This window comes from Panthera uncia, assembly GCF_023721935.1.
Source record: "Panthera uncia isolate 11264 chromosome D3 unlocalized genomic scaffold, Puncia_PCG_1.0 HiC_scaffold_8, whole genome shotgun sequence".
Taxonomy (NCBI): Eukaryota; Metazoa; Chordata; class Mammalia; order Carnivora; family Felidae; genus Panthera; species Panthera uncia.
The window spans coordinates 65,634,690-65,654,860 of record NW_026057586.1 but is presented as its reverse complement, the minus strand read 5'-3'; the positions used below and the strand labels follow the sequence as shown (position 1 = coordinate 65,654,860).

The window sequence follows — 20,171 nt, the reverse complement described above, 5'->3', positions numbered from 1 at the left end:
TTATTAAATGCATATATCCCTTAATTAGCTAATAATGAGGGTCCTGAGAACATACAAATTCTACTAGATAAGACCAAACAAATGCGTGAAAATACACATAAGAGTTAAACGTCAGGACTACAAAGCTAATCCAGGGTGGTAGAGGGCTGGAGGTTAAGGGAAGTCTTGCCGTGACCATGGCAGAGGGGAACTGGCTCTGGAAGAATAAAGCCTACACCAACAAGAAGTACACATTCTATTCTCCCCCCAAACTTCCAATTATATCTTCTTTAATAATGCACCCTAAGAAGGAAAGCTTCACACGCACGTTATACTGGCAAAAAACCTGAATTGCTGAGCTACATGACAACTAATTTCCGAGGCATTCCCACAGAACATCCGGCATCTTCCAAGGTTCAGCCATTCTCTGGCAAGGTAGCAAGGCACAGAGCATCGACCGTTTAGCTCCAGCTCAGGATTCCTGTCTACTACGGGGCGCCTGGGTGGCTCAGTTGGTTAAGCCCACTGGCTCTTGATTTGGGCTCGGGTCATGATGCCGTGGTTTGTGAGTTCGAGCCCCATATCGGGCTCTGCGCTGACAGCACGGAGGCTGCTTGGGATTCTCTCTCTCTCTCTCTCTCTCTCTCTCTCTCTCTCCCTCTCTCTGCCCCTCCCCTGTTCGCGCATGCTCTCTCTCTCTCTCAAAATAAATAAATAAATATTAAAAAACAAAAAGAAATGCATGCCGCAAGAGGTGCCACCTTTAGCCACAGTTATTCACATGTCAGTTAAGACAGTGAATGGCACAATAAATACAGAGGCACCAAAATAAACCATGATCCTGGCCAGTGCCGTCTGCTGGAACTTTCTGCAATGGCGGCAATGGTGTGAACCTGTGCTGTCCAATACTGGAGCCACCAGCCACGTGTGGCTATTGAGCACTTGAATGTGGCTCATGAGGCACTGAGAAGTTAAATTTTTAACTCCATTGGATTTTAATGGAATTTACATAGCCACCTGTGGCTCCTGTACTGGACACAGCAGGCCAGAACCATGGGGCCACTCCTTTAGAAAACTCTCTCGGAGACATTACATGGTAAAAAAAAAAAAAAAAAAATTTAACATTTATTCATTTTTTGAGAGACAGAGAGACAGTACGAGCAGGGGAGGGACAGAGAGAGAGGGAGACACAGAATCCGAAGCAGGCTCCCGGCTCCAAGCCGTCAGCCCAGAGCCCGACACCGGGCTCGAACTCACCAACAGCGAGATTGTGACCTGAGCCGAAGTCGGTCGCTTAACTGACTGAACCACCCAGGCGGCCCACGTGATAAATTTTTATTACTAATTATTCCACTCACTCCTGGTGGAATAGTTTCCTAGGAACCTAGTTTATCGCAATGACCGAATGGATTATTTATCTGATTTACACTGGCGGGGGGGGGGGGGGGGATATTTCCACTGTCTATTTAGCTATTAATAAAATTAATGTAATAATTATGCTCTTCCTCATGAATCCACAGAAACCATTTAAAATTTATGTTGATCAATATTTGATTAGCCTAATTATTTAAAGGAGAGCCACACTAACAACAATAAAGCTTAATTTCCTTTAGAAAGTCTAGAACTGAGACCAGCCCTTTCTTCCACTGAGCTGAAGGAGCTGTCAATGTTATTTGCCTCGTTCTTCTTCGCCGTGAAAGATCTGCTTTCGGAAATACACTCGGAGGAGACAAAGCAACAGCTCTGTATGAGGGTTACCAGGAGACAAATGACAGAAGAGAAGAGACAGGTCCCGTCCCCAGGGACTCCTGTTCGATTTTTAAACTTCTTCCTCCCATTTGGGTTTCTCTCTGGGAACTCTGCAAGCTGTCCCCTACCCATCCTGGAGGAACAGGACACAAAGAAAGACTTACATGCGAACAAGACAGCAGCTCCTTCATGATGTACTTGTCATAAATTTGCCGGCTCCTGAAAAGGCGGTCTTCTTCATTCTCAAGCTTCTCGTATTCTTTTATCTAGATTTTTCAAAGTTAGCATGGTTAGGTACGTCTTCCCAGAAAACTCGCTTTATTAAAAGATATTACTTGCCCGGGAAAAACCACTTCCACAGGAGATTAAGGCAAATTGCTGAACCCGCTACTCCACCAGAAACAACCACTTCTAATGTTAGAAGAATGAAGTTGGGATCATTTAAATGCAACTTGAAACATACAAATGAGTTTTTTCCTATGATGAACCCCATCACTTAAATTTAGAAGCACAATATCAGGAAACAAATATTGCCATGGTTACAATTATCTTACAATATACCAGCCCGGGACCATTCATCCTTGCCAATTCTCCTTTCCAGAGCAAAACCCATTTAAATCTGGCTGTAATTCAGTTCTAAGACTTATGACGGGGGTCGTTCTCACTCAGCTACAGCATTACAAAACAAAAGAAAAAATATATATATATGTATTGTCACAATTCCTGCAAAGAGATTTTTTTTAAAAAACCAATTGAACGTTTTAGAAAGGCATTGACCCACAGAAGCAAGCATTGGTTTTTCAGGTTTGAGCCTCAGCCGCACAATAAAGTGTTAACAGACAGGTGCCTTCAAACAGTCTATACAGGGAAGCTAATCGGAATGGTGAGGATAGGCCAAATAATAAAAATATGCTTTAGAAACACTTGCCTTATGTCGAAAATGGCCCCAATCACTCCAATCTGATAACAGAAGCTCCTGCATCAGAGGAGTTGCTTTTATTTATTTACAGAAATACTTCTAATCCAAAAGACAGGGAACGAGAGCACAAATGAAATACGGAGTTAGCAGGAAGACTGCAGCAAAGATCTTCAATATAATCATTAATTGCTATGTATGACTTACTTTTGGGAACAAAGCGTTTTCAACAGACAGACAGTTGTTTACATGGACCTTTCACAGTATCTGAGAGTTCTTTATTCCGAGATGACAGAACAGAAATGAAAGTTACCTTTTTACAGGATAGGCTGGGTTAGATAATTTTGAAATCAAAACCAGTAAATCCTAGGAGAATTTCCGATAAAGACGGGGCACAGCTGGCAGGGAGTGGGTGTGTGTGTGAAATACTGAGGTCCCGGATGAGGGCCAGCTGGCTGACACCCAGAGAAATGACTGGGGTCATCTTATTATCCTGAAATACCACCAGTGTTACAACGAGGTGGCTGGGATTCACAAGTCTGTGACTGCCAGGGCTTAGAATGGAGTCTTGTTGGAACAGACAATAAAGTCTCCCTTGAAGGAAGGCAGACTGGGGTAGGTTATACCCCCACCCAACCAGAAAAGACTGTTCGAATGAAGCAGCAACCCAGCAATGTTGGCGTAGCCAAAGAATCCGGGCTTAACAACTGTGAGTCAGTTCAGAAAAACAAGTCTAAGGAGTTCAAATACCATGCTGGATGCAAATATGGCAGCTGTGAGGCAACGGAAACCAGACACCAAAATCCGAAGTAGAGTCAGAAAACAAACAGAGGATCTGGCTTGGTTGATTACTTTTGTTGTTGTAATATTAGGTAGGTCCATAGGTCAGTGCAGAATTCTGGGATAGAAGGGGTTCACGGAAACATTTCTGCCTAAACAAGTAAATGAACTCAAGAAATTATAAGCCTTCATGGAATTATTATCCTAGATAACTAATGTAATGAAATATAAGTCTATGTTCCTGGGGGCCTCAAAAGCAAGTTGACACCTGTTTAAACAAATGCTGATGCCATGGGAAGTTTTCCATGAACTGTAGCAATCCGACCACATGGAACATTCTTGTTTCTTGGGCAAATGATATGCTGAACCACAATACTAGCTTTATTAAGAGCTTGTAGCTCATGAACTCCCAACCTGAACAACAGAAAAGGTAACTCTCAGTAGGCAAAGTAAGAGCCTCAAGTGTCTGTGGCTATAATCCAAAATTCACTTTCTATTATCAGGAGGACCACTAACTAGAGAACATGCAGTCAACTATCTGTCAATCTAGCCAGGATGATCTTATTGTAGCCTATGCATGGAAAATGCCACACCTCTAACTGGGGCAGTTAGGTTGACCAGGTAACCTGAGCAGGCAGAGGCCTGAGTTCAAGGTGAAAAGTCTCCCCTTGCGCAGGCAAGAAGTGTGGTGGTCATTGATGACGAACGTTCACTGATCGTGTGGTCCCGTTCTGCCTGGGTGCTTACAAAGTTCACGGCTGAACACGCAGCCTCAATAACCAGAACCCTAAGGGCAAGCAACTTCTGGTCCCCAGCTCCACTTTCTTACTACCATTCCGTTGAGATGGCCTTGTAAAGCCACTGATGGCTTCCGCAACAACTACACATTCTATACTATACTATACACTCACCTTCGTGAGGGATCAAAAGTACAAACATAACCGGGAAGGAGCACCAAACAGAAGCTGGCAAGTAGGAGAGGATATTCTCGAAAATAAACAGCGAGAGAGAGGGAGCTCCAAAATTCTGTGTGTAAAAACTGCCAAGATCTCTGTTGGACCCTATAATGACCTGCGAGCATTGCAGGTCCAAAGCAGTCCAGATAAGGCTACAAGAATTGGACAAGATTCGGCTATTACTCATAAGACAGAGCTTTTGAAAACTGAGTTCAAGTTAATTGCTAAAACAAAAAATCACTACCCTTTCAAGAAGCGTACAGAATTTAGAGTACATATCTATAATATATCAATCCCAATGTACAAAACACAGTCCAAAACTATCCTACACATCGGGGCACCTGGGTGGCTCAGTCGGTTGAGTGACTATTGATTTTGGCTCAGGTCATGATCTGAGGGTTGGGGGATTGAGCCCCATGGTGGGCTCCACGCTGGGTGTGGAGTCTGCTTAGGATTCTCTCTCTCTTTCCCTCTGCCCCTCTCCCCAATTCATGCTCTCTCTCTCTCTCTCTCTCTCTCGAAAATAAAGAAAGTAAAATAAAAATAAGAAAACAAATTATTCTACATACCAAGAAACAGGAAAATGTGGCCCACACACTCTAAGAGAACAGACCATAAATGAAGACCATTCTGAGATTACTCTGGTGTCGGAATTATCAGACAAGGATTTGATGCAGCTTTATAACTATACTTCAAAGATGTAACAGAAAATATACATATAATGAATAAAAAGATAGGAAATAGCAGAAGAAACATATTAACTATGGGAAAAACCAAATGGCAATTTTAAGACTAAAAAACACATTTGAAATAAAACCTTCAATGGATGGACATAACAGAGATGCCAAAAGAGTTGATGAATTTGAAGAAAGATCCATAGAAATTACCCCCACAGAAAGAAAAAATATTTGGGGAAAAACACTGAATAGGGCAGCAGTGATATTCAGTATAATATCCAAAAATCAAATATACATATAGTTGGAATCCCAGAAAGAGGGGAAAGAGAGCTTGAGGTAGAAAAAATGCTTTAAGGGGTGCCAGGGTAGCACAGTCAGTTAAGCATCCAACTTCTTTTGTTAGTTTATTTATTTTTGAGAGAGAGAGAGAGACAGAGAGACAGAGAGAGACAGAGTGCAAGCAGGGGAGGGGCAGAGAGAGAGGGAGACACAGAATCTGAAGCAGGCTCCAGGCTCCGAGCTGTCGGCACAGAGCCCAACGCAGGGCTCGAACTCACAGACTGTGAGATCGTGACCTAAGCTGAAGTCGGATGCTCAACCAGTTGAGCCACCCAAGCACCCCAAGTATCCGGCTCTTGAGCTCAGCTCAGGTCTTGATCTTAGGGTTGTGAGTTCAAACCCCATGTTGGCCTCTGCCCTGGGCATGGAGACTACGTAAAAAAAATGCTTTAAGAGTAATGGTCCAAATTTTACCAGATTTGATGAAAGATAATAAATTTACAGATTTCAAGAAAGTCAGCAAACTCTACAAAGGATAAACAAAATATCTAAAATTACTCCATTAAAATACAGATTGTCAGAAATGGGGGAGGGGGTGCTGAGCAAGATATTTTTATATTTGTCTCAATGAAACACACTTAATATATAAAAACACTGGTTGGAAGTAGAAGGGGAAAGATGTATCATGAAAACAGGAAGCATAAAGAGACTGAATGGCTACATTAATATCCAGTGAAGTCGTCTATAAGACCAAGACTATGACCAGCAATGAGGAGGGACATTTCATAGGAAAACACATAACATCATAAACACATATGCACCTAATAACAGAGCTTCAAAATACATTTTAAAAATGACGAGAAAAAGAATAGACAATTCTACAGAGTTGGGAGATTTTTATCACCCTTCTCTCAGCAACTGATAGAACAACTAGATCTAAAATCAGGAAAGAGGGGCACTGGGGTGGCTCACTCAGTTAAGTGTCCGACTCCATTTCAGCTCAGGTCATGATCTCATGGGTACATGAGTTCAAGCCCTGAGTCTGGCTCTGTGCTGATAGCTTGGGATTCTCTCTCTCTGCCTCTCCCCTGCTCGTGCTCTCTCTCCCTCTCAAAATAAATAAATAAACTTAAAAAAAAATAATTTAAAAACTCAGTAAAGATGCAGAAGGTCTGTCCTATCAACCCCCTTAATGTTAACTGATATTTAGAGAATATTCAGTTAACACTCCCATCTTAAATTTTCCATGGGCTTTAGAATAAAATCTGAATTTGTTACTCTGGCCCCCAACCCCATCTCCCTCCTCAACCTCATCTTATCTCACACTACCCCACTCCTCTAATCCACTATGAACATACCATGGTGGTCTAATTTCAGTTCCTCAAACATGCCAAGTTCTTTCCCACCACATGAGGGGCTATGTCTTAGCCCCGTTCAGACTAAAATGCTCTCTCTCCTCCCCCTGCTCCCATCTTCAAAAGACTAGCCTCCTTGTCAATCAAATCTCAGTTTCCATGCCCACTCTTCAAAGAGTCAGTCTTTCACCCATCAGTGTAAAGTGGCCCCCAAGTCACAGTACCTCACATTCAGTTCTGAGTCTGTTCTGAGTCACTGCATAGCAGTTATTACTTCCTGATACATTTCCTGTTATTTATTGCTTGTTTATTGTCTGTTTCTCTCGACCAGAATAGAAGCTCAAGGGGGAGCAAGGGCTTTGTCTTGCTCATCCAAGCAATGCCTGGCACTGGCGGCTGACGTATACTGGTTGAATGAAGAAAAGTCTATGGATTAACTTTGCCTCTGATCTTATATTTATTCTCTGTTCTCCATAATTTATTTCTAAATCTAGGTATATTTACATATTTTAATAAGCTGCCTCCAAATCTCACTGGAACAAGGAAGCAGAACCAACACACTGAGCAGTAACTATGCGTCAGGCAATGTTCTAGTGTCCTGCAGTCACACACACAGCCTTAAGAGACAGGCACTGCCACCGCCCTAAATCTTAGCTGAGGACACCCAGGTAGGTAAGCTAGAAATCGACTGCCCAAGTTTACATAGTCAGAAACTGGTGGAGTCTAAAGCCAAACTTAGGTGGGCTGAATTTAGAGCTGGCGCTCTTAACCACTAAGTTACAGGCTCCCGTAAACAGCATGTTACAGATACGGTTTAGAAAGCAACTGTCCATCCAGCAACTTATCTGAGCCTCACAATCAGCCTGTGAAGCAGCAGGTGATGATCGGTAACCTCGTTTCACAGATGAGGTAACTGAAGCTCAAATATGAAGCATCCATACTGTGTGCTCCTCAAGTACAGGAACAGTGTACCCTTCACATTTATAAGCTCCAGGTCTGAAACGTAGATGCTTCAGAGATGGCTCAACGACTGGCCCCACATCCCACAGCAAGTGAGAGGCGCAGCTATACCTAGAGCCTTGCTAGGCCTTCTATGAGTCAGATACAGATGACGATGAATGCCAATTACACACGCAGAACAAGCAGGCATAGATTAAGTATCACAGAGCATTACAGACAACAAATGACATGGGAATCGAAGATGTAAGCAATCATGGAAGACGGGGCTAGCTGTCCAGAGAGACTTGTTAGCAAATACGTAAAGTGAGCTAGACTTTAACAGAAGCTAGGGAAGGCAAGCAGCATTCTAGGCTGGAGGAAGGACATAAGTAAAGAAAAAAAAGAATGCGCTCTATGGTTAGTGGAAGTTCTACATAAGAAGGTAGTGAAAGATAAAGACAGAGAGGTAGGAAGGTAAGTAATAACTAATATAGAGATATGTGAATGTCAGGATAAGTTATGAGGCCTTAAACATGCTGGAAATGGACAGCCACGAAAAGTCTTGGGGACCCAAGAAAATGGAAGTACAACATATAAAATATACATTGCAAGATATCTGACAAAAAAGAGTCTTCTAGGGATTGGGGTCATACAACGGCCTCCAGAAATCATCAGACTGATAAAACCAAGGGCACAGAGAGGAATTATTGATAACCTCAGTGCTTAAAGGCTGTACTAATTTAGAAACCTCTATTTGAAGCCCCATGACTGGATGGTATCTTCAATAAAAGAATATAGAGCAAGCTCCTGAGGAGCTTTGAAGAGTTATCCTCCAAAGCGATCATCTGGTAAGTTAGATCCATTGTGCACCAAACAAGAAGACAGGAGTGAAGAGCTGGAAGCACACCAACCAGAGAAATTCCAATGTTTAAAAGCTCAAATTGAAACACATCTGCAGTACTCACCGCCATACTGGCAAGAAGTGCTCAAGAAGTAACCCAAGTAGACTGCCCACGTTTCAACCTCGCAAAAGTTATGTGTTAAAGATCTCCCTGTATTTGACAAGGTGATTTAGTACTTGCTGAAACTGGAGAGGTGAGGCTTTTAAGAACAGAAAAAGAAATCTCTGACAGATGATGCTGTGATACTCATCCAGATTAGAATTCAGCTTAAAATAACAAAAGTTACAGCATAGTGAGTAATATCCTTCTGATTTGCCTTATTTTTTTATATGATGCTAAATGTACATCATCATTTGACCATTCTCCCTGGAAATACATTAATATAATTTTTAAAATATCAAGTTATCAAGTATATATATAAAAAAATTTCAAGCTTTATATATGATCCAGGAAGAAAAGAATATTCCTCCAATTTTCAAACTTGTACAAAGATTACAAAGGAGTCCTAAAATGCTTGAGGATAGGATACATATGTCCTTTTTAATATATATTTTAATTTAAAATATTTCCTATTACTGTTCTAATTTCTTCTTTGACTCATAAATTACTTACAAATGTATTCACTTCCAAGAAGTCAAGGATTTCTTAGTAAACTCTGTTATTAAATTTGAGTTTAATTCCACTGCGGTCAGAAAACACTCAGAACAATTTTGATCTGGAAATCTGCAGGAGTTTTCTTTAGGGCCCAGCAAATAATTTCTTTTGATAAATCTTCCATGTGTACTTTAAAGAAGGCAAATTCTATTTCCGCTGGGTGCTTCATTCTATATACGTCACTTAGGTCAAGTTTATTCATCCCTTTATTAAGATCTTCTATATCCTTACTAATTTTTTGTCTGTCTGTTCTATAAACTCTTGAGGAGTGTATGATAACATCTCTCACTAAGAATGTAGACTTGTCTTATTTTAGGTCTGTCAATTTTGGCTTTATATATTTTGAAGTTAGCATTATTTGTACCCAAGAAGTTTAAGATCATAATCCTGACCGCTTTATCGTTATGAAATAATCTCTAGCTCCAAGTAGCATTTACCATATATTTGGCCTGTACCAGCTTTGCTTTGGTTGGTATTTGTATCTGTGCGTCCCCTTCCATCCTTCTGTTTCTAGTACACTTGTAAGCAGTATATAATAAAGTTCCGGTTATTTATCCAGGAAGGCAAACTTAGACTTTTACTTGGGAGTATTTAGTCCATTTACATCAAATGTAATTACTTACGCAGACGGATTTATGGCTACCATCTTATTCTTTGTTTTCAATTTGACCTATCTAGTTTATGTCCTTCTTTTATTCCTTTTTCCCTTTTTTATGAATCCACTATTGTCTTATTCCATTTTCTCTCTTTCAACTTGTTAGATATATACTTTTTATTCTTATAAGAGCTGTCTTAGAGATTACAATATGTATTCTTAACTGATTACCAGTCAATGCAAATTATTACTTTTACTATCCACCCACCTTCCAATAATCCTAGGATCTTAAAACACTTTAACTTCTTTAACCCCTCTCTTGCTTTTTGTGCTATCATATATTTTAGTTTTATATATATTTTAAAATCTAAAAGCTCTATTATTTTGCATGGTTAACATTCATTTATATTTTACATAGATGTCACCCTTCATGATGACCTCATTCCTTCCTGAATTTCCATCTGGGATTATTTTCCTTCTGCCGGAAGTATCTCTTTTTAGTATTTGTTGCAATGCAGGTCCAGGGCTGACAAAATTCCCTTAGTTTTTCTCTGAAAATATCTTTATTTCACCCTCATTTTGAAGGAAATTTTTGCTGGGAATAGAATTCTAGGTTTTCTTTTTTTTTTCTTTCATTACTTAGATGGGCACTTCACTGCCTGGTTTTTTGTTGTGCTGTTTTAATCATTTGTTTTAAGATGTCACAGTCTATTATTTATTGCTCTTTTAAAAATAATGTGTCTTTTTCCACCCTCTGGTTGCTTCTAAGAGTTTCCCCTTGTCACAGGTTTCCATGTGTTACATTGATGTACAAAGATAGGTTTCCTTTGTAGCCCTTCTGCTCAGGGTTCTAAGTACCTTGAATCTGTAAGTAGCTGCCTTTCATCATTTTGTAAACCTCTCAGTATTATCTCTTCAAATATTGTTTCTGCCCCATCCCCTCTCTCTTCTCCTTCTGGGATTACAATTCTACATATGTTAGACCTTTTAACCATGTCCCACATGTCTTTAATGTCCTTATCTTTTTCTTTTCTATATTCTTTCTTTTCTGTGTTTTAGTGTGAGATTATCTACAGACCTGCCTCCCTATGTATTAATCCTGCCTTACATTGTAACCAACCTGCTATTGATTCCAGTTATTAGGTTCTAATTTCAAATATTCTAGAATATTATATCCTACATATTATGTATTCTACATAATATTCTAGAATATGGATTCTACACAACATTTTAGAATATTCTACATATTGTGTATTCTACATAACATTCTAGAATATGTATTCTACATAATATTCTAGAATGTTCCACATATTATGTATTCTACCTAATACTCTAGAATATTTGAAATTAGATGTTCTAGAATATCCATTTCGTTCTTCATAATAAATTGATCTGAGATTCACTATTCCTCCATTTTTTCTTCTTTTCCTCTATTGTCTTAAACATGTTATTTAGTTATTTTTTAAGTACTTGTTAGCTCAGTATCTGAGAAGACTCACTATCTGAGTCTCCTGTCAGTCTGCTTCTATTACTTTCTGGGTCATATGATCTTGTATCTTAGATGTTCAATAATTTTTTACTGTGCGCTGAATACTGTAGGGTCTCTCTATATTATCTTCCACCTGAAAAAACAGGACACAGAGGGTTCCACGTGTACTCTGCTACACAGGTGGGGAGAGGACTCATCACCCAATATGGGATGGGGCTGGGCTGGGTCTCCATTTTTGTAGGACCCCGTCACCTCTGGTTTGCCCCTATTCCCAAGGCATGGCTCTCCATGGAGTTCAGTGAGAAGTCTTTGTCAGCACTAGATTCAGTCCTGCCCATACAAAGTTTTCAGATAGGTCTTTGGCCTCCTGTCCCACCCGGCCTCAAACCTTGACATAAATCTCGACAGGGAGAGTAATCACATGTTTGGGGCTCCTCCAGTCTCATTTGTTTGTTATTCTAGCCCCAGAAACCTCTTCTGGCTTCTCTGTCTCCCAGAAGCAGCCTTCTGCCTGGGGCCAAACCTGGACCATCAGACAAGAGTCTGGAAATCAGTGGCTGCCCCACGTGATAAGTAGCTACAGATCTTTAGTGTCAGTCGACCGCTCCCTATAGGGTTTTCATCTCTTGCCGGTTCTGTTTTCAGACTCCTGCTACCGCAGGTCCATATTTCAATACAGCGCCATAAGGCTGTGGGAGATTTCAGTGAGGCTTCCAGAAGCTCCTGGCCTATCTCTTCAGCTGCCTTCCCAATGTCTTACTGGGAAAACCAGCTGTGTGTCCAAGGCTCCCCTTTCCCACCACGTCTCCCAATCTGTCACTCCAGCCATGTGTGACCGGAAGATGTTGCTACTTTCTCTTTCACTCAGTAGCAGCCCTCTGCCTCAGCTTACGTTTCCAGAGTCGGTAAGTTTCTGCAGAAAATCAAATCACTGATGATCCTCAGCGTCCCTCTCAACAGTAATCCCTCCTCTAGAATTTTAGTCCAACTGTTCCTAAGTGCTCCCGGAGCACTCCAGCGCCCTTAAAAATAGGATGTTCATAGATGTCATCAGTATCTATAATCAACTACATATTATACTTTGTACTACTAATTATAGTCAATGAACTTCTTCATATTTGTAAGACACTTAGTAGTCTCAATATTTTCCAAAGTACAGTCTAAATATGCTTTTAAGATAAAAGCATCAGTAAAACAGTTACTTCTTACCTCTTCATAAAACTTCACCTGAGGTACAGCTTCATTAATTTCATTCAAACAAAAATCTTTAAATAGCAAGAAACCTAAAGGAAAAGAATAAAAAATTTCAGGGTGGGCAATATGTTGAATTTTTACCCCACAGGGTGTTTTCAAAGTAATATGTTTGTACCTCAACCTCTTTCTCCCCTACCTTCAAAAATAATAATAAAGACTTCAAAGGGCTAATTACCCCCTAGAAGGAAATACTCTGGGTAAGGTAAGAGTACCACACCCCTGGCTCCTTGCTTTGGGGTCCTTCTCTACTGGCAACCCCCCTCCCACTTTTAAAAACTGCATGATAAACAGAGCCAGGGATCAATGCTCCTCGGGGCTACTGGTCTCTACAGCAAACAGAAGAATCACCCAAGAAATAAGAGCTATGGGCATGGTGTAAGTGTTGGTAAGAGTCTTCATAAAGCTAATAAATACCACACCCACGGAAATAGGACCGAACTCTCCTAAAAGGCTTTCAAGACCTTCCCACCAGCCTTTCCTCTTACACTTACTACCTCAAAGTCCTTCAAAATCCCCAAATACCTTGTGCCAAAGCAGACTACCCACTCCCAGATCGTGCTCTGCTCCTTCATAGCTCCAAGCCTCACCTTTAAGCCATCAGCCCCTTAAGAGTGGAATACCACCTCTGTTACAGAGTGCCCAGTACACAGCAGGAGGCCACTAGATGTTTGTTGAACAAATGCTTATTTACGTAACCCTTCCCACATGACTCTGTCAAAGTGCTTAGCACACTCCAACCGATTATCTAACTTATAAGTCATACCCGCCCCAGCCCCAGCATTTGCAAACCCAATGCCTAGGTTAATGCCTGGCATATAGTCAAGCCTAAATGACTGAATGAAGTTGACTAGGACAGGGTGATACCAGGCTGAGGGTGGGAGACTAAAAGTCAAAAACAACTAAACAGTCAAAAAAAAAAAAGTCAGAAGGAAGAAGGGACGGCTGGAGGAAACAGAAGTCACAGATGGGAACTGAAGGAAAGACTCAACGAAGAGTCTAAGACATAGGGAGAAAGTAGGCCAGAATTCCCCAGGTAGGACAGAGAGAGGCGGAAGAAGCAGATTTGACAGATTTCATCTGAGGTTACCTAAGGAAATCACGTCACTTGAACCTGTCTGTTACGGTTCCATACATTCCCCTCCACAGTTCCAGGAAGCTGACCTCTGAAAATGGTAGATGCTCACTGACTGGAACTAGGAGGAAGTATTAGGACCAGGCCAAACCAACTAGGGTCGGGCAAAGACTGGCATCAGGGACATGGTCAAGCTCACCTCATCTCCAGGCACTGAGGACACCCTGACACATGAAGCCAGGAGGAAATTCAGGAAGCAGACAAAGAGAAAGAGCGGACGAGGCAAATCTCTACCTGTCTGCACATGAACATTTTTATTTTAAACACGAGCAATGGTTATCTTTTCATACTCATGGCATTTCAAAGTACGTAATTTCAAATTTCCCTTGGCATTTCTTCTTTGACTCATGGGTCATTCAGAAAAATGTGCGGTTTGAGTTCCAGGTATTTTGGGGCTTTCGGGTATTTCTATGATACTGTTTTCTGTTTAATTCTGCTGTGGCCAGAGAACATGTTCGGTAGGATTTCGATGCTTTCAAATTTACCGAAGCTTGGCTTTGGCCCCAAATTTGGTCCACGCAGGTGAATGCTTCATGGGCGCTCGGGGGAAAAAAAGGGTATAGGGTAGAGTGTTTCGTTAAACAAAATAAAAAGGCAATGAGGCCAAGTTGGTTGACAAGGACTGTTCAAATCCCTCCTCCAAATCCTTACTGAAAGTCTCCTTATTCTATCCATTATCAACAGAGGACTGTTGATATCCTCATCTGTACTTGTGGATTTGCTCATCTTTTTTCAGTTGTGTCAGGTTTTGGTTCATGTATTTTTCTATTTTGGGGAGAGAAAACTAAAATGAGAACTGAGGCTATTTTTGATCCCATGAGAGATGTTTTTGCGACGCCTAGACGACAGCACGAACTAATATGCATCTACACCGGCCACCGGCTTTGGGCTGAACTTGGAATCAAGGGGAGGCTGTTCGCCACGGCCCATCATGCCCTCTGGAATCGAGGCTTTACTTTCTCCTCCAGCTTGGACTGTTCTCTCCCAAGCTCACTGCGCTGAGGCCGTGGGCCTGCGTTCCATGCTCTCTTTAACACTAAACTTGATATGCTCTCCGGGTTACCAACTTGCTGTCTGCCCTGACCTTGTAGAGCTGCAGAGCTCAGCTCACACACCCCCTCCTAAGGCCTGGTAGGATTCTCATTAATTTTCATTCTCTTTCTCTCTCTCACACACATGCACATGTAGACACACATGTGCACATACACACATGTGCGTACCACACACTCTCTACGGCACTTGTGACAAGCACAAATGATCATATGCATATGTTGGTTTACTTCTTTATTACCTACCTCCCCCACAAACACTGGAAGCTGCTTATGGAAAGACCATGTAGGTCCTATTCTGTACCTACATACGCAGGAACAAGAACATCGTGACACAGACGGGGTGAGGGAAAAAGAACAAAGGAAGGAAGGAAGACTGGGGTCGGGGGGAGGTGGCAGGGGGGACAACGGGAGATGAGGGGCAAGTAAGGAAAAGGGAGGAGGGAAAAGAAGGAGAACAAGGGAGGGAGGGAGATGAATGAATGCACACCCAACTACAAATGTTTCTACCTGCTTCTTTAATGCAATTTCCATTGTCAATGTGTGGGATGAGCCAAAGAATGACTGTAACACTCTACAGGGAAAAGCCCCATGATTTTCCTCATGTCTGCACACAAACTGAAGCCCTACTTTCTGTCCCAGCAGCTGTTAAAATGGAACAGCAATAAGAAAGGTATTTTGCCTTCTGGATAAATTCTAGATCACTGTGTTATAGGCTGAAAGCAATTTCCCTTCACTGGGCTTAAATTACACACACACACACACACACACACACACACACACAACAAATGTAGCATTCTACAGATTAGAACCAAAGCTAAAGGGCAAAAATAAGGAAAAATTTGCCTAACAGATTCACTTCATCAGTGTGCTTTCTCCAGATTTTAAAGAATAAAAAATAGTGACCTGATACCTGCTTTTACTAGATAACTGTGGGATGTGTTTACCCCTATTTTTATATCTGGACCACTGCAAACTGCCTGAATACTGATTAACTTTGGGGTGTATATAACATCCAGAAAAGGTAAACCATCCCAATTTGTCACAATTATTTTGCAAAAATTAGGAGAAAGAACTGTATTGCTTTTTATGAAATACCAATGAGAACTTTTTATAATATACAAATATAACTTTTATATTGCTTTTTATAAAATACCAATTAAGAAATTTTTTAAAGTATCAAATATAAATGTCTATTAGAAATTCTGAAATGTTACCTCCTAAAAATTTTTCAAAGGAGAAAGCAAAATGTGAAAAACGTCTTACAAGAAATAATGTCTGTGCCACGTTTTGCCAAGGAGATTCTAACACTGGGAAGGATAGACTGTGTAATTGTAAAAGTGTCTACCAATATTGACTGATTTGACAAAGCACTTCCTGAGTATCTACTAAGAGCCACTGTGCTCTACACTGGGGATGCAATGGTGAAGATAAATAGAACTTGTCCCATAAGGGGCTTATGGGTTGGCATAAGGGGCAGAAAACAAATAAAAAGGGGCAGAAGTACACAAATAAAATAAGTGCAATTTATGGTAAATGAGATAAAGGAATTTTAAAAAGTGCTGAGACAGATGATAAAAAGAAGGAGATGAATGTCCATACAGAACGCCAATAAGACCCCTCTGGGCTGTGAGATGAACAGAGTACAGTGTGTCAGATTAGAAAAGGCTAAAATGTTTAATCTCTCTCCTATTCAATAATGTATTACAGGTCTTAGCTGGTGCAATAACGCAAGAAAAGGAAATAAGTTATTCAAAATGGAAAGAAAGGAAGAATTAAAACCGATTCTATTCATAGACAAGCTGGTTATCTATACAGAAAATCCCATCTACAACATAACTACCAGGATATATAAGTGAATTTAGCAAGGCCTGAAGGTACAAGGCCATTAGATAAGCATTAATGATGTTCTGATATGCTCACATCACAATTTTACATTTTTATTTATTTTTGAGAGACAGAGCACCAGCAGGGGAGGGGCAGAGAGAGAGGGAGACACAGAATCCGAAGCAGGCTCCAGGCTCCGAGCTGTCAGCACAGAACTCGATGCAGGGCTTGAACTCACAAACCATGAGATCATGACCTGAGCTGAAGCTGGACGCTCAACTGACTGAGCCACCCAGGTGCCCCATCACATCACAATTTTAAAACAAGTCCATCTACAATAACATCAAAGAATAATCAATACTTAGGAATACATAAAGAAGAGATATATAAAACTACTCTGCTGAAAACTACAGAATATCACTAATAGAAATTAAAGACCTGACTAAATAGAAAGATATACTCAGTTTATTGGTTCGAAGCCTCAGTCTTGCTTGGATGTATGGTCTCCCAAAATTGATCTTTAGATTCAACACAAACCCAGTCATAATCGCTGGAGGCTTTCTAAAGAAACTGACAAGCTTTCATTTTAGAATGTCTAGGGAAATGCAAGAAACCTAGAATACCCAAAACATGTTGAAACAGAAGAAAAAGTCCAAGGACTTAACACTACCCAATTCAAGACTCATTACACAGACATGGTAATCAGTGTGGTACTGGCATAAAACTAAACCAGTGGGGCAGAACAGAAGATCCAGAAAAACTCCCTCCCTTAGATGGCCAACCTATTTTCAACAAAGGCACTAAAGCAATTATTGGGAAAAGAAGGTCTGTTCAACAAGTGGTGCTGGAAAAACATCCAAAGGCGGAGGGAAAAAGAAACAAAAGGAACCCTTGCCTCACGCCTCATAAATAATTAAATTAAGATTGATGACAGAATTAAATGTAAAAGGTAAAACTCTAAAACTTCTAGAAAATGTATAGAATACCTTCACAGAAAATATTTACGCAGAAGATTTCCGAGGCAGAACACAGAAAAAGAACAATAAATTACACTTGATCAAAATTTAGCACTATGTTCATCAGAAGACAATTAAGAAAACAGACCGGCCACCGACTGGGGATAAAATATTACAAAAACTTAAGTCTGAAAAAGGCCTTATGCCCAACTTATATATAGTTTTTTTAAAAGCCTCTTACACTTCAATTTTTAAACGAAAACCACCATAAAAGAGTGCATAGAAGTTTGAACACTTCACAATGGAAGCGATACAAACGAGCATTATGCACATGAAATGGACTCCACATCGTTGATCATCATGCCAGTGTAAATTAAGTCACTTTGAGAAACCACTGCACAACGACTTGAACGGCAGAGCTAAGAAGACTGACCATACTGTATGTTGGCAACCAGAACTCTCGTTCGCTGAGGAGCATGTATGCTGCTTTGGATTCCTCATGCCTCTGAATCCACAGGCCAAGAAGGGAGTCGCTGTGTGGGCTGGGGTGACTGATCCAGGGGACATTGAACTGCTCCTCCAGAGTAGAGGGAAGGAAGAGTATGTCTGGAAAACAGGAAGGAGACCCCCTCTCTCCCAGTATGGCCCTGCTCTGTTGTTAACGTCAATGGAAAACCACAAGAACCCAATTCAGGCAGGTTTGCTAATGGCCCAGACCCTTCAGGAATGAAGGTTTGGGTCACCCCACCAGGTAAACAACCATGACCAGCTGAGGTGCTTGCAGAAGGTAAAGGGAATACAGAATGGGCGGTGGGAGGGGGTAGTTAGGAACACCAGACTGTGAGTAAGCAGACTGCTCTCCATAATGGGGTTGGGAGCCACATCATTCAGGGAGTTGAAGTCCTGACTAGAAGAAAAGACCAGTCTCCCGTGAGCAAGAAGAAATTCTGCCGGCAGCCAGCCTTCGGACTCCACTTGCACATCAGCTCTCTTGGGGCTTTTGAGCCTGCCAGCCCACCCTGCAGATTTGGAATTGCCAGTCTCCATAAACACAGGAACCAATTCCTTATAATTAACTTCCCTCTCTGTGTCTGTGTCTGTGTCTGTGTCTCTCTCTTTCCTTCCCTCTCTCTCTCTCTCTCTCTCTCTCTCTCTATATATATATATATATACACACACATACATACACACACATACACACACACCCTATTGGTTCTGTTTCTCTGGAGAACACCAGACTAATACAGATTTTGAGCACGCTGCAGAATGTATATTCACTTGGGAAAACAGTCTGAAAGCCTCTTATAAAGTCAAACACACACTTAACACACAACTCAGCAACTCCGCTATTAGGTATTTACCCAGTGATAACATACGGCTCCAAAAAGACATACATGAATCTTCATAGCAGGGGTGTTCACAATTTATTTGAAATAATCCAAAATCCGTCGACTGAGGGATAAATAGTCATATTTTCACACAAAGGAAGGCTAGTCAGCAATAAAACAAACGCTAATACATACAGCAACATAAGTAAATGTCATTTTGCTTGTCCGAAGATGCGGACATAAAGGAGTATATACTATAGAATTCTCTATATATGAAGTTCTAGAACAGGCAAAACTAGTCTGTAATTTAAATAAAACAAGAAAAGGGGACATGAAATTGACCGGGAAGGGCATGAGGGAACTTTCTGGGGACGGAAATGTTCTGTGGCTTGATAGAGGTGTGGGTTATGTGGGTTTATGCATGTATCAGAATGAAACTGTATACAGTACTGCACGTAAAATTTACTCTAAGCAAATATTAACTCTAGCTAGTAGGTTTGCTTTTCACAGTAGCATGAGTTGGCAGTTCTAAAACTATTCATGATGTGTTCTAGGCTTCTACAATTGAGTAAATACACTGAGGGTGACAGGAGCCTTCTTGGAAAAGGGATAAAACAAGGAAAGAAAAGAGCATGTATACTGTACTAAAGGATTGGAACAGGGTATCCATTTGAGATCCATTTAAAACAATTTTTTTAATGTTTATTTACTTTTGAAAGAGAGAGAGAGTGAGAGTCGGGGAGGAGCAGAGAGAGAGGGAGACAGACTCTGAGCTGTCAGCACAGAGCCCGATGTGGGGCTCAAACTCGTAAACCGTGAGATCATGACCTGAGCTGAAGTCGGACGCTTAACCGACTGAGCCATCCAGGCGCCTCTTGAGCTCACTTTTTTAACCAGCTAGACAAACAGATATACACAAACAGACATACATACTCCTTGCTCTTTAGCCAAGAAGACCTAGAAGCAATGAACACGTCTAGCGTACAAGTTTGCAGGCTCTAAACACCGTGCTCTATTAAAAGGAACGACGATCCCTTGAAGAAAAGACTGGTTGATTCTACAGCAGGGACAGTGAATACCAAGCTAAGCTCTAGACATCTTACTACCCCAGACAGTAGGACAGTGCTCAAAGGATGATGGGGACATATCAACAGGACACAGGAACCAGCTCGAAGAGGCTCCCACTAGCCAAAACTAGGGCAACTAGGACATCAAAATAAATAATATTGTAATGGATTATTACCACTGGCTAAACTAAGGATCCATGAGTCCACACTGATAGATGGATTGGGGAGAGGGGCAGGTAAGAACAAAAGAAAGAAAGAAAGAAAGAAAGAAAGAAAGAAAGAAAGAAA

At 41.0% G+C, this 20,171-nt stretch overlaps 1 protein-coding gene across 2 annotated transcripts in view; it reads right to left on the bottom strand.

The window, feature by feature from the left end:
* GRK3 (G protein-coupled receptor kinase 3) overlaps window positions 1-20,171 on the bottom strand; it is a 131,443-nt gene that overhangs the window by 57,846 nt on the left and 53,426 nt on the right. Inside the window, exons 3-4 of one of the 2 annotated variants that reach the window (XM_049620628.1) lie at window positions 12,480-12,553; window positions 1,893-1,994 (exon numbers count right to left, since the gene is read on the bottom strand). In XM_049620628.1, coding sequence (XP_049476585.1) covers window positions 1,893-1,994; window positions 12,480-12,553 — 176 coding nt within the window. The remainder of the gene's footprint in view (window positions 1-1,892; window positions 1,995-12,479; window positions 12,554-20,171) is intronic. The other variant, XM_049620629.1, reaches the window with a different exon arrangement.